General features: G+C 42.2%; 1 protein-coding gene and 1 pseudogene across 6 annotated transcripts in view; both read left to right on the plus strand.

Moving 5' to 3' along the window:
- Positions 1-436: 436 nt before the first annotated feature.
- On the plus strand, positions 437-3,295 carry LOC129138219 (small ribosomal subunit protein eS19-like; annotated as a pseudogene).
- Positions 3,296-3,342: 47 nt separating this feature from the next.
- SEC23B (SEC23 homolog B, COPII coat complex component) overlaps positions 3,343-13,695 on the plus strand; it is a 53,579-nt gene continuing 43,226 nt past the window's right edge. The window contains exons 1-5 of one of the 6 annotated variants that reach the window (XM_063802473.1): positions 3,747-3,848; positions 5,483-5,810; positions 6,686-6,920; positions 8,069-8,126; positions 11,508-11,594. In XM_063802473.1, coding sequence (XP_063658543.1) covers positions 6,700-6,920; positions 8,069-8,126; positions 11,508-11,594 — 366 coding nt within the window. In that variant the 5' untranslated portion in view covers positions 3,747-3,848; positions 5,483-5,810; positions 6,686-6,699. 6 annotated transcript variants of the gene reach the window in all.

Genomic DNA, 13,695 nt, shown 5'->3' on the forward strand with positions numbered 1-13,695 from the left:
AATATGTCACTATAAATCAAATTCTTCTTAGAACCAGTTTGAACATCCCTCCTGGTTGTAGGGATTAATTAAAATCAATGAATGAGTTAAGTAAGATCTTTGGCACATGTTCATTTTATATTTGCATGAAGGCCATAATTTTACCTTTTGAAACACTTTAACAGTTTTGAAGCTTTCACCAACATCCCAATGGATTCACCTGACAGAACCAGGTAAACCACATTACTGAAGAACACCCCATGGGGCTAAGCCCAAGCACATTTTTTCCTGGCTCCGGGAGTGAATACCAAGTAGCAATAGTACTACAGTGTTGCTGACTTTCTCCCTAGGTTTCTTTCTCCTCTTTACTGATTTTGGGTTTTGTTTCTGATTCGCCCACAGCTGGCGGATTTTTCCCCATGAATGGCGACACCAATTAGGAACTCGCGGGAAACCCCGTTGCTCCCTTTACCCTGGCTGGCAGCGCGGAAGCCGCACGATGCCTGGAGTTCCTGTAAACCACGTGAACCAGCGGGACTTCGTCAGAGCTCTGGCAGCCTTTCTCAAAAAGTCCGGGAAGCTGAAAGTCCCCGAATGGGTGGACACCGTCAAGCTGGCCAAGCACAAAGAGCTTGCTCCCTACGTTGAGAACTGGTTCTACACACGAGCTGGTTCCACAGCGCGGCACCTGTACCTCCAGGGTGGCGCTGGGGTTGGCTCCATGACCAAGATCTATGGGGACGTCAGAGAAACGGCGTCATGCCCAGCCACTTCGGCCGAGGCTTCAAGAGTGTCCTCCGCCGGGTCCTCCAAGCCCTGGAGGGGCTGAAAATAGTGGAAAAGGACCAAGATGGGGGCCGCAAACTGACACCTCAGGGACAGAGAGATCTGGACAGAATTGCCGGACAGGTGGCAGCTGCCAACAAGAAGCATTGGAACAAACCATGCTGGGTTAATACATTGCCTCATTCAGAAAAAAAACAAAAATTAGGAACTAGGTTTTACATTCTGAACATTTGGTGATCTCTTTAAGTGAATTAATAGTTTTTAGAGATCTATTCTCTTTTGGATAAGAGATGATGAAAAATCTGGTTTGTTAGTCTTTTTGTTTGTTTGCCTTTTTGTCTACTTATGAGTTCAAATCAGTTAAGACTTCCATGCTCATTGGGAAGGAGAACAGCTTTTTGTTATCTAGTCCACTGAATTTTTATGTTTCTGAATTTACTTTCGACCTGTGGCCAAAGTTGTAGAACCAAAGCTATATGCTATGTGTCTATGTGTCTTCCCGGCTGTAATCAACAAAGGCCTTCCCCTCTTGTTGTGGGAGTAAAAAAATCTTACTACCTTTGTAAAGTTTTAATAAGTTAGATTATTTCATGTCTTAAAGGAGCTCTGTTATAATTCACTTATGGAAATAAACACATGTAAATCAATTATTTCTAAAATTCCAGAAAATAAGTAAATTAAACTTATGCATGCAAAATTTCTTAAAGATGCTGAAACCATCCTGACAGGGTTAACAAGATTACAATCCAGGCTTTAGGCAGGTTAGTTAGGCACTGACCAGGGTGCATTGGTGCCCTTCAATTCACTTCCCTGCAGCTGCTAACTAACCAAAAGCCTTGCAGCACACTGATCACCTACTCCCTGATTGCTCCTATCCACAGAATCTCTGACACTAGCTCTTTGTACCCAGGAATTGCTTAAGGTATTTTTCAGATCCTGAATTCCCACAAAACAGCTTATGCCAAACTGTCTAGGGATCCCCACCAGGAAGGGCACAGTGGCTCACACCTGTAATCTTAGCACTTTGGGAGGCCAAGGTGAGAGGATCGCCTGAAGCCCGGAGTTTGAGACTAGCCTGGGCAACAAAGTGAGACCCTGCTTTGCAAAAAAAATTTTTTTTAAATAAATAAATAAAGACCTCCACCAAGAAACAACACTGGAATGAAGTTTCTTCATCTCCCTGTCCCATAACTTCACCTCTCACTTCCTGACCAATCAGAAATCCCCACACTTTAGCCCATTGCCCCTCCAGACTTCTTAAAAATGCCATCTCTAATCTCTTGGGGAGGTGGATTTGAGGATTGCTCTTGTCTCCTCATTTGGCTGCCACTTGATTATGGAACTCTTTATCTGCTGCAACTCCTATTCTTTCTGTTACCGCACAATGGACAATCGAACCTGATGGTCCTATAACAATCTTTCTTACAGAAATTGCTAGTACAGAAAGAATCCAGGTTCAAATAATCAAGGCAAATCTTTGGCGAATAATATTATTTTAAGTTTTGGTTAAAAAAAAATCCCAGCTATGTCTTTTCTCAGTGTTAAGTATTATACATGTGTACATTTTACTTGAGTTTGTTTCCTTACCGAGAATAATTAATCTGAACTTCCTAAATTTATAAAAGTTTACTATTGATAAGCTAATATTAACATTACATTGTTTAAGATCCTGAAAAATGTGAATTTGTTCAACAAAACTGAATCATTCTCACATTTAACAGTAATTGTTTCTTTGTGCCTTAAACTATTAATAATTTCTATGATCTGTAGATAACTTAAAACTTAGTATTAAATTGAGCTAATTAATGGATACTTCTTGGATGCCTAGATATGTTCTTGCATAATTTTATGTTTACATAGTTTTGCTTATTTTTATATGCTACAGAGACTACAACTCTGAGTCACAGTAATGATGTGTTCATGTTTGCCACTTGTCAGCGTGTGTAAAAACGGTTGTGGTGGCTTTATACAGTTGTGTTCTATCGTGCCTTTTGCAGCAACATGGATGCATCTGGAGGCCATGATCCTAAAAGAATTAACGCAGAAGCAGAAAACCAAATACATGTTCTCACTTGTAAGTGGGAGCTAAGCATTGGGCACACATGGACACAAAGGTGACATTAATAGACGCTGGGGACTACTTGAGTGGGGAGGGAGGCAGGGAGGGGCTGAAAAACTTGGGTACTATGCTCAGTATCTGGGTGACCAGCTCATTCGAATTCGAAACCTCATAGCCAGGTAACAAATACGCAGTGTACCCCCTAAATCTAAACGTTGGAATTATTTTTTAAAAGAAAGTTGTGTTCCATGTATTTCTAAGCTTACTCTCCTAAAATGGTTGAATATTACAGTTCTTAATTATTTATCTCCAGGTAGAAGGATGATAGGGACTGTGCGCTAGTGCCAGCCTCCGCTGGGAGCGCCAAGACATTACAGCAAGCGACGGGAGGAGAGCTTGTAACGTGAAGCACCACCACACCTCTGTACTTCAAACTTAACTAGCCACAGAGACCGACTCCCTAACCAGCAAGTGCGTAAGCGCCGCCGCGCTCACCACCCGCCCCGCCCCTTCCGCATGCTAATGCCTTCTTCCGGCAGCCTTAGTTTCTTCCAACCAGTGCAGCTCCGTGTTCCGCGAGCTTACGTCATCGTTCTCGCTTTCCGGTAGCTAAGGCGATCCGCGGGACTTCCCACTGAGACGAGCGGATGTCATATTGTATCAGGGCGAACCTCTGAGGAGCGCTGGCTGCGCTTAGGCAACGGTGCGGCAGGCGCCGGGGTTTTCTGAAACAGAAACGTTTAGGGGTGGGGAAACGTGTTCCGAGGAACTCTTGTTTTGAAGTGCGAGATACACCTGTCTTGCCCTGTTCCAAGATGGTGGCAGAGCTTCTCTGAGTCTCTCGCTTCCTCCAGTCCGTCGGAGAAGCGCTCTTTGATTGGCCAGTGGACAGCGCCGTGGCATGACGCGCTGGGGCGCTGGCCAATCGGTTGAGAGCTGAGCTGGACTTGGCGGTGGGAGCCGGAGCCTGCCTGTTGCAGCTGTGGGTGAGGACGGCTCTAGCTAGGTGAGCGGCTCCGGCCAGGTGAGCAGGGCGCATAGGTGACGGAGGGCCGAGGGCACGGGTATGAGTTTCTGCCGGGGGCGAGGTGAGCGGCTTCTGGGAGGAGGCCTTTTCTTGACAGTTTAGGGTAGCGGGGGAATCGATGATCCGGGAGTGCCCTGCGGGTGTCGTCCCGCACCAGGCCGGGACCGATTTCTGGCTCCAGTTTCCCCAGAATTGCGGAGTGCGCACACCTGGAAGGACCCAACTCCCGTTTTATAGTTGAGAAACTCAAGACTCAGACAAGTGAAACGACTTTTGCTTCATGACAGCTGGAACTGGAACCCAGGGCCTTGGACTCCCTTCAAGGATTAAACCTCACTTATTCTTACATACACATGGTCACTGTGTCCTGAGAAGTTACGAGTTGGCGCGATAAGGGTGGTTCAGATTTTTTGGCATATTCTCCTGTTATCTTTCCAGGCCTTTCATTCATTCACTAATTCATACTTTGAGTTATTTACCTCTTGAGATACCTTCCCCGATACTTTGGTAAAAGCTATGGACCCCTCTCCCTAGAAAAACGGCATATTCCCTCATGCGCATAACTTCAGATGATTAGTGGACCTTCTATAGTCCCCTTGGATTATGTGTCCACTGCTAAGAATCCAGACCCTAGAAGGGTGAGGGAAACAGGCAGTAGGAAAAGGAGGGAGCAGGTCTTAGGCTGTACATGCTTGGAAACCATTAGATGGAGGCAGTAGCTTCTTTTTTTTTTTTTTTTTCTTTTTTTTTTTGAGATGGAGTCTCGCTCTGTCGCCCAGGCTGGAGTGCAGTGGCGTGATCTCGGCTCACTGCAACCAATGCCTCCCAAGGTCAAGCAGTCCTCCCTGCCGCAGCCTCCCGAGTAGCTGGGATTACAGGCACCTGCCACCACGCCCAGCTAATTTTTGTATTTTTAGTAGAGACGGGGTTTTGCCATGTTGGCCAGGCTGGTCTTGAATTCCTGACCTCAGGTCATCCACCGGCCTCGGTCGCCCAAAGTGCTGGGATTACAGGCGTGAGCCACCGCGCCCGGCCGCCAGTACCTTTTAATAAAGAACGTTTTGAGAGAGGACGGTTATTTAATGAAATCTGCTGACATACTTGCTGAGAGTTGTGATAGAACTTGCTTTCATTCCGACTTTAGTTATCCCTTTGCTTCCCATGAAGCTCCAGAGTGCTTCCTGTGCACACAGTGCTTCAGGTTCTTGCCGTTGCCAGAAATAAACAGATTTCTTAGAGTTTCAGTTGGAGCAAACATTGGAATTCTTGTGTTTTGGGCTTTATGTAGTAGAGTAATTCATTTGCTTTTCTAGCCATGCAATATTACTGCCTTAATCAAAATTATTTACAGTATGGTACTTCCCAAAATAACAGAGACAATTGTTATCCATATTCAGGAAGTGGGCGCGAGAGGCCACGTTAATTTGATAGACTCTTTAATTTGCCTTTTTACTACTTTTCTTGAGGGACTTGTTCCCTTGAACCCCAATAGCTGAGTTGTGTGTTACCCTAGATTTTAGGATATGAACAGGATGTATAAATACTCAATGAAGTTGGGATCATCTGGGTTTGAGAGTTTAGCCTGTAGGACAGTTTTACTGACCACAGTCTTCATTTTTTTTTTGAAACAGAGTCTGGCTCTGTCGCCCAGGCTGTGCAATGGCATCGTCTCGCCTCACTGCGATCTCTGCCTCCCGAGTTCAGATGATTCTCCTGCCTCAACCTCCTGAGTAGCTGGGACTATGGGCACGTGCCACCACACCTGGCTAATTTTTGTATTTTTAGTAGAGACGGAGTTTCACTATGTTGGCCAGGCTGGTCTTGAACTCCTGACCTCGTGATCCGCCCATCTCAGCCTCCCAAAGTGCTGTGAGTATAGGTGTGAGCCACCACACCTGGCCTTGACCACAGCCTGTCAAGGCATGAACATAAGCAACCGTGGTGAGGAAAGAGGTTCTGGTGAGACTCAGCATAATAGTAATTTTGGTAATACCAAGTAGAAATAATTTAGCTCAAAACTGGTTCCCATTATGAACCAAACTTGAAGATCAGTATCCAGCTCTTTTCTCCAAAGTTAACAAAGTGCGGAAGGGAATGAGCACCCCCCCGCTACTGAAAAAAAATCACTTGGAATGTAAAATTTAATAGAGGAAGAAAGGAAGGAGATTAGAGAGGAAGATAGTTGGATGCTGAAACAGGGTTCAAGACTTACCCTTGAGCAAGGGGCTGAAATTGGCTTGACTGATAGGACGTGTGATCTGTGAGGAGGTTTGAAGTAGTAGTATTTAACTACATGTAGTTTGGAGATGATCAGGTGATTGTAAACCTCCCACTCCTTTGATTTATTTTTAAGTGCTTGAAAGGAGAGGTGAGAAAGGAGCAGTGATCAATGATAACTGTGCGGTTAACTGCCTTTGGGTATCAGATGGAAAAGAAATACTGTCATTCTACAGCAACAGGTTCTTCCCAAGTATTTAAGAAACACTGTGTTAGTTGGGCCGGGTACAGTGGGTCACACCTGTAATCCCAGCACTTTGGAAGGCCAAGGCGGGTGGATCACCTGAGGTCAGGAGTTTGAGACCAGCCTGGCCACATGGTGAAACCCTGCCTCTACTAAAAATACAAAAAATTAGCCGGGCTTGGTGGCACAGGCTTGTAATCCCAGCTACTTGGGAGGCTGTGGCAGGAGAATCGCTTGAACCCGGGAGGTGGAGGCTGCAGTGAGCTGAGATGGGAAAAAAAGAGAAACACTGTGTTACATGACCCATCTTCTTTTTTTGACATTTAGTTCAGAATTTCACATACCATTAAGGTAATTAAAGTTTTATCTTCAGTTCCCTTTTAGACTATGGCGACATACCTGGAGTTCATCCAGCAGAATGAAGAACGGGATGGTGTGCGTTTTAGTTGGAACGTGTGGCCTTCCAGCCGGCTGGAGGCTACAAGAATGGTTGTACCCCTGGCTTGTCTCCTTACTCCTTTGAAAGAACGTCCAGACCTACCTCCTGTACAATATGAACCTGTGCTTTGCAGCAGGCCAACTTGTAAAGCTGTTCTCAACCCACTTTGGTATGGATTCTTTTGAAACTGGTAAAAATGATAAATACAATATATTATGAAGTTTATGTGATGCTCATAAAAGTCATTAAATTTGGGCAGGTCATCAAATTTGTGATGAGTAGTAGATGATGAGACTCCTAAACGATTCTTGTGGTGAGTAGTAAGTGGTGAATATTTGTAGAAATCTCCCTGGCCTGATAATTCCAGATAAAATTGGAATCTTACAGGAATGAGGTAGAGGTAGAGGGAGAGGATTTGTAATTCACTTTTTTTTTTGGCTGATAATCAGTTTGCTTTTGGCTTAACTGTAGACTTTATTGATTCCTCTTAAAGTAATTTCCCAGAAGAATTCGAAAGCTTAGACCGTCTTCTCATGCTTCCCTGGTACAGTGATGCTATATGGCAAGGAGAAGTAGCAGGCAGAAGAAATTTTAACTCTTAACAATTTGTTAAGTGTAATTTTTTTTTTTTTGTGCCTGAGATAGTGACCTATTTCTTTTAAATGTGGGCATTATTTGAAATGATTTTTAAACAGGTAGAGAGTGTCATAAAATTTTTTTATAAGGGAACATTTTTTACTTCATTCTCATTGCTTTTATTTAATGTGCCCATATGTGAATGCATAGCCACTGGTTATTAATTTTCTAAATGTAGAAAATAAGGGAAAAGTAACTGAAGCATTATCTTGAACCAATTTGAGGAAGTGAAATGTGCTTGCCCAACTTTTCTTAAAATGGGCTAAGTCAGGTTAAAAATCTAGAAGCATTTTCCTGTGTGTGAAATATGCTTTTAATGTTGGAATTTAGTAGTTTCACATAGCCGGACAATAAAGATGTTAGAAAAAAATCATGAAGAGTATGTTAAGATAAAAGGCAAGAGAGAAATAATGTATAATTTATATAAATCATGACATTTAAAAAATTAGGAAATTGGAAAAGAGAAAAAGATTTAGTATTTCTTCACTGTGGCTGTTTGATGGAAATTTTGGTGTACTTAGCCAGAATTCTAACTGCGGTGAACGTTTTGCATACTCATACTTATGCATACACATAGAAACACTTACTTGTGTGATTTACTGAACTTGAAATTTACAAATGAACGCTTTCTACCTTAAAAATAAAAGTGGTACCTACTTATAATATTTATCTTTCTCACAGTCAGGTTGATTATCGAGCGAAACTTTGGGCCTGTAATTTCTGTTTTCAAAGAAATCAGGTATGTGAATTATTTTTAAAAAATGTTATATGTTTTATTTTAGTTGTATTATGAAAAAAATTAAGTTAGGTTGAATTTGTGTTTACGCTGGCAGTGAGCAGTTTCTGCTGAACTCAGGGTGATAACTTTTGTTAAGCACAATATTGAATTTGAACATTTGTGGTTTATTCTGTTGAGTGGTTTTCTTGAGTCCTTGTCATTTGCTTGGGGCTGGGGAGGGGGTATTCATTGAATTCCCTTTTCTTACACATTTTCTGTAGGCAGTGAGTCTGTGACCCAAAGAAAGCACCTGTTGTTCATATTTCTCTTGACTTCAGTATATTCTAATTGGATAGTGTACATTACTGAATTTTCATTTTCTGATCTTTCTAACTTTTAGAGTCCAGGTATCAGTGTTGAGCTTCTTTTGATTTAAAAATTTTAAAAGTACCAAACTAGGAGGAGCTCACAAATCACAAGAGAGACTTCTCTATAAAAGTAACTGTGCGGCCAGGCTTAGTGGCTCATGCCTGTAATCCCAGCATTTTGGGAGGCCGAGGTGGGTGGATCATGAGGTCAAGAAATCGAGACCATTCTGGCCAACATGGTGAAACCCCATCTGTACTAAAAATACAAAAATTAGGCCAGGCGGGGTGACTTACGCCTATAATCTCAGTACTTTGGGAGGCTGAGGCGGGCAGATCATGAGGTCAAGAGATCAAGACCATCCTGGCCAACATGGTGAAATCCCCTCTCTACTAAAAATACAAAAATTAGCCAGGAGTGGTGGCAGCCACCTGTAGTCTTAGCTACTCAGGAGGCTGAGGCAGGTGAATCGCTTGAACCCGGGAGGCGGAGGTTGCAGTGAGCCGAGATTGAGCCATTGCACTCCAGCCTGGCAACAGAGCAAGACTCCGTCTCAAAATAAAATAAAATAAAATAAAATAAAAAATTAGCTGGACATGGTGGTGCGCACTTGTAGTCCCAGCTACTCAGGAGGCTGAAGCAGGAGAATCGCTTGAACCTGGGAGGTGGAGGTTGCAGTGAGCTGAGATTGTGCCACTGCACTTCAGCCTGGCAACAGAGCAAGAGTGTCAAAAAAAAAAAAAAGGAACTGTGCCTGTAGTGGAAATGTTCTAAAAGTGGATTGTGGTAATTATTGCACAACTGTACGTTTTCTAAAAATCATTGACTTGTATAATTAAAATGAGTGAATTTTATGTTGCATAAACTGTACCTCAATAAAGTTGTTAGAAAAAATTTGTGTCCAGCATAGTGTACACTGTTCTAACAGATCTTAAGCTCTTCACATGCATTTGTTCATATATTTGATCATAATTACAATTACTCATTCTCAGATACAGCATATAAGCCTAGTGATGAAGAAGACAGTGTACAATTGATGACTGACCATAGGTTCAGAAACTATAAGCAGATGTCATTTAAAATATATCTTCGTGAGAGATTCAGAAGTATATAGAAATCTTAAAAGCATTTCTGCTCCGTATTACATTTAGGATTAATGTCTTTGTTTAATATAATTTATTATAGTAATTCTAAGGCAGGGTAGCATAGTGGCTAAAGAGCCAGAGATCTGTAGCCAGACTGCCTGGGTTTGGCTCTCAGATCTACCACTTATTTCCTGTGTAACTTGGGGTAGGTCACTTAACTGCCTGTGCCTCAACTTCCTTGTCTTTAAAATTAGGATGATAGTATAGTATACCTATAGTCACTTCATGAGATTATTGTGAGAATTAAACTGAGTTAATGAGTATAAAGGACTTAGAACAGTGCTTGACACATGGTAAGTGTCATATAAGTATTTGGTATTATTATGCTTACCTAAGATTGTCACCTGCCAATTTATAAGTATGATCTGCAAGTCTATGTGTCCTAAGTGGAAATAATCTTTTGTAACCTTCCTAGCTGGACAGTGTGGGGGTTTTCTAGCTCTAAATGAATGTAGAGCTGGAAGACGGAGGGATCAGGGTGATCTCCATCTCCTTTGCTCCCTTCTGTGCAGCTGGCTGACTGCGTGGGTGAACAGGGCCTCTCCAGGTTGCTGGGAGGTGGCTGGTGTGTCTGTAGTCATAGATCGAGCTTATCCCTGCTGGGAGCTGCAGTCAGTGGGCAGTCATGGCCAGGATGGGGCTAGAGTCTTCTGCTGGCTCTGACTGAGATTCTTGCTGGGGCTCGCATGCTCAGTTGTACCCTTCTCTCCCAACCAGAGGCCCCTAAAGCTGCCTGTCAGCTCCTCAGCAGCACTTGCATTTGGTCACTCTGAGGTCACTGGCCTGGAGTGGTCATCTGCTCACTTTGGGGAGATGCACCTCAACTTGTATTTTTAATGTAAAGCTAAAGACTATTTGGATTATAAGCCAACCCACAAGCTGTGAATTTAAAACATTTGCAGAGAGTTTTAAAAACAAAAGAAAATGCCTGTGGCATTATGTTGACTGGAAAAAACAAGTTCCACATTGTATATATGGAATGTTCTCAACTGTGCTTAAGTCTGGAAGGAAATCTGTCAGGAGGTTGACAGTAGCTGCTTCTAGGTGATAGGATTTTGGGGGGTTTTTCCTCCTTTGTTTGCTTCTATTTTCCTGGACTTGCCAATTTTTCTACATTCCATATGTATTACTTTATTGATAATAGCCAAAATAATAAACCTAAATAAAGTCTTTGGCTTTATTTAGACTATTAACTATTGATGAGATAGGTGAAATCTCAGCCTTTAATTTGCAGGGCAAAACTTAAGAAATGGTTTTCATTTGTGTGTTTTTGGCTAGGCATGGTGGCTTATGCCTGTAATCCCAGCACTTTGGGAGACTGAGGGGAGAAAATCACTTGAAACCAGGAGTTCAAGACCAGCCTGGGCAACATAAAGTGTGCTTTTAAACATTTAGAAGTTACAATAGCTTAAAACTGCTCTAAAAAATATTTTTTAAGAGAACAGAAATGATATAAATATAAGGCAGAGTTAGAAGTTTTAAATGCTGATTTTTATGTTTTTTAACGTGTCCTGTATTTTGTGCTTTCAGAATAAATACGTGGTCATTACCATTTTTTTTCTTCTTTTTTGAGACGGAGTCTTGCTCTGTTTCCCAGGCTGGAGTGCAGTGGCGCAATCATGGCTCACTGCAGCCTTAACCTCCTGGGTTCAAGTGATCCTCCCACCTCAGCCTTCCGAGTAGCTGGGTCTACAGGCGTGAGCCACCACACCCAACTAATTTTTTTACTTCTTGTATACAGACAGGGTCTCACAGTGTTGCCCAAGCTAGTCTGGAGCTCCTGAGCTCAAGTGTTCCTCTCATCTTGGCATCATTATCATTTTTACACATGGAAAATAAGAAGTGTAATATAGATATGCCAACCCTAATAAAACTGTTTCCTTCTTTTCAGTTTCCTCCAGCTTATGGAGGCATATCTGAGGTGAATCAACCTGCCGAATTGATGCCCCAGTTTTCTACAATTGAGTACGTGATACAGGTAATTTCTTTGTTGTGCATTTAATGAGCAATGTTAAATACTGAATTTCTCTTGAAATCCTTTGTCTTCCATGTCTCTTACCTGGGCAGGGGACTTAAAACTGTGAGGGCAGCAGGATCCTAACCTTTAGGTTTGATGTGTGTGCATCTACTGGCATTGTTTTCAAGTCCTGACATTATAGAAGGCTACTAAAAAGGTAGAACTGATTAAATTCCAAACCTGTTCTCTGTAGCCTTCTTCATCTCAGTTGATGGTACTCCATCATCTAGTTGTTTAGCTTCAGAACCTTAGACTTATCCTTGACCTCTCTCTTTCATGTTCCATATCTAATTCACTGGAAAATCCCATTGGCTCTATATTCGAAATTTATCCAGAATCCACCCACTTCCCCCTCCCTACTACCAACTGCCCTGGGCCAGCCACTGCTTCTTACTTGAATCTTCTAATTGTTCTCCCTGATGTTACCATTGCCTATTTATACATTATTCTTTACCCAGCAGCCACAGTAATTCTTTTTTTTTTTTTTTTACAAATTGTATTTATTCATTTATTCAGTGAGGAAAGTTTGTTTTGCTTTCAAATATTGGCCTTTGTGAATAATGCTTCAATGAACATAGCTGTTCAAATAACTGTTTACCCATATGTTGGAGGTTTGCATTTCTGCTACATTGTGTTTTATTGGAAAACTTGTCTGTCTTTATGCCAGAACTACACTGTTTTTATTACTGTAGCTTTGTAATGTGCTTTGAAATTAGAAAAGGTGACATTGTTTCTTTTTTTAAACATTTTTGGGCTCTTTTTTTTTTCTTTTTTTTTTTTTTTTTCTGAGATGGAGTCTTGCTCTGTTGCCCAGGCTGGAGTGCAGTGGCACGATCTCGGCTCACTGCAAGCTCTGCCACTCGGGTTCACGCCATTCTCCTGCCTCAGCCTCCCGAGTAGCTGGGATTACAGGCGCCTGCCACCACGCCCGGCTAATTTTTTTTATATTTTTAGTAGAGACGGGGTTTCACCATGTTAGCCAGGATGGTCTCGTTCTCCTGACCTTGTGATCCACCCACCTCGGCTTCCGAAAGTGCTGGGATTACAGGCGTGAGCCACTGCACCCGGCCACATTTTTGGGCTCTTTATTGTCCTTTGAGATTCCATATAATTTGTTGGTTACTTTTTCTATTTCTAAAAAAAAAAAAATTGTTAATTGAAAAGGGATTGCATTGAATCTGTAGTTCACTAGGCAGCATGAACATCTTCACAATATTAAGTCTTACAACCCTTGAACATGAGCATGCTCAAAAGTGAGTTTAATTTCCATATATATGTTGATATTTTTGCTTTCTTCTGTTATTGATTTCTAGTTTTATTCCATTTTTATCAGAAATAATTATCTCATGTGTCCGTGTGAAGAGACCACCAAACAGGCTTTGTGTGAGCAACAAGGCTCTTGATTTCACCTGGGTGCAGGCAGGCTGAGTCCGAAAAAGGAGTCAGCAAAGGGTGGTGGATTATCATTAGTTCTTATAGGTTTTGGGATAGGCAGTGGAGTTACGAGCAATGTTTTGTGGGCAGGAGGTGGATCTCACAAAGTACGTTCTCAAGGGTGGGGAGAATTACAAAGACCCTTCTTAAGGGTAGGGGAGATTACAAAGTACATTCATCAGTTAGGGTGGGGCAGAAACAAATCACAGGTGGAATGTCATCAGTTAAGGCTATTTTCACTTCTTTTGTGGATTTTCAGTTGCTTCAGGCCATCTGGATGTATACGTGCAGGTCATAGGGGATATGATGGCTTGGCTTGGGTTCAGAGGCCTGACATTCCTGTGTTGTTATATTAATAAGAAAAGCAAAACAAAATAGTGAAGTGTTGGAGCGGTGAAAAAATTTTGGGGGTGATATGGAGAGATTAATGGGTGATGTTTCTCAGGACTGCTTCTAGCGGGATTAGGGGCAGCGTGGGAACCTACAGTGGGAGAGATTCAACTGAAGAAAGATTTTGGGGTAAGGGGTGATGTTGTGGGGTTGTTAGAAGGAGCATTTGTCGTATAGAATTATTGGTGATGGCCTGGATGTGGTTTTCTATGAATTGAGAAACTAAATGAAAGACACA

The sequence above is a fragment of the Pan troglodytes genome, chromosome 21 (assembly GCF_028858775.2).
Source record: "Pan troglodytes isolate AG18354 chromosome 21, NHGRI_mPanTro3-v2.0_pri, whole genome shotgun sequence".
Taxonomy (NCBI): domain Eukaryota; kingdom Metazoa; phylum Chordata; class Mammalia; order Primates; family Hominidae; genus Pan; species Pan troglodytes.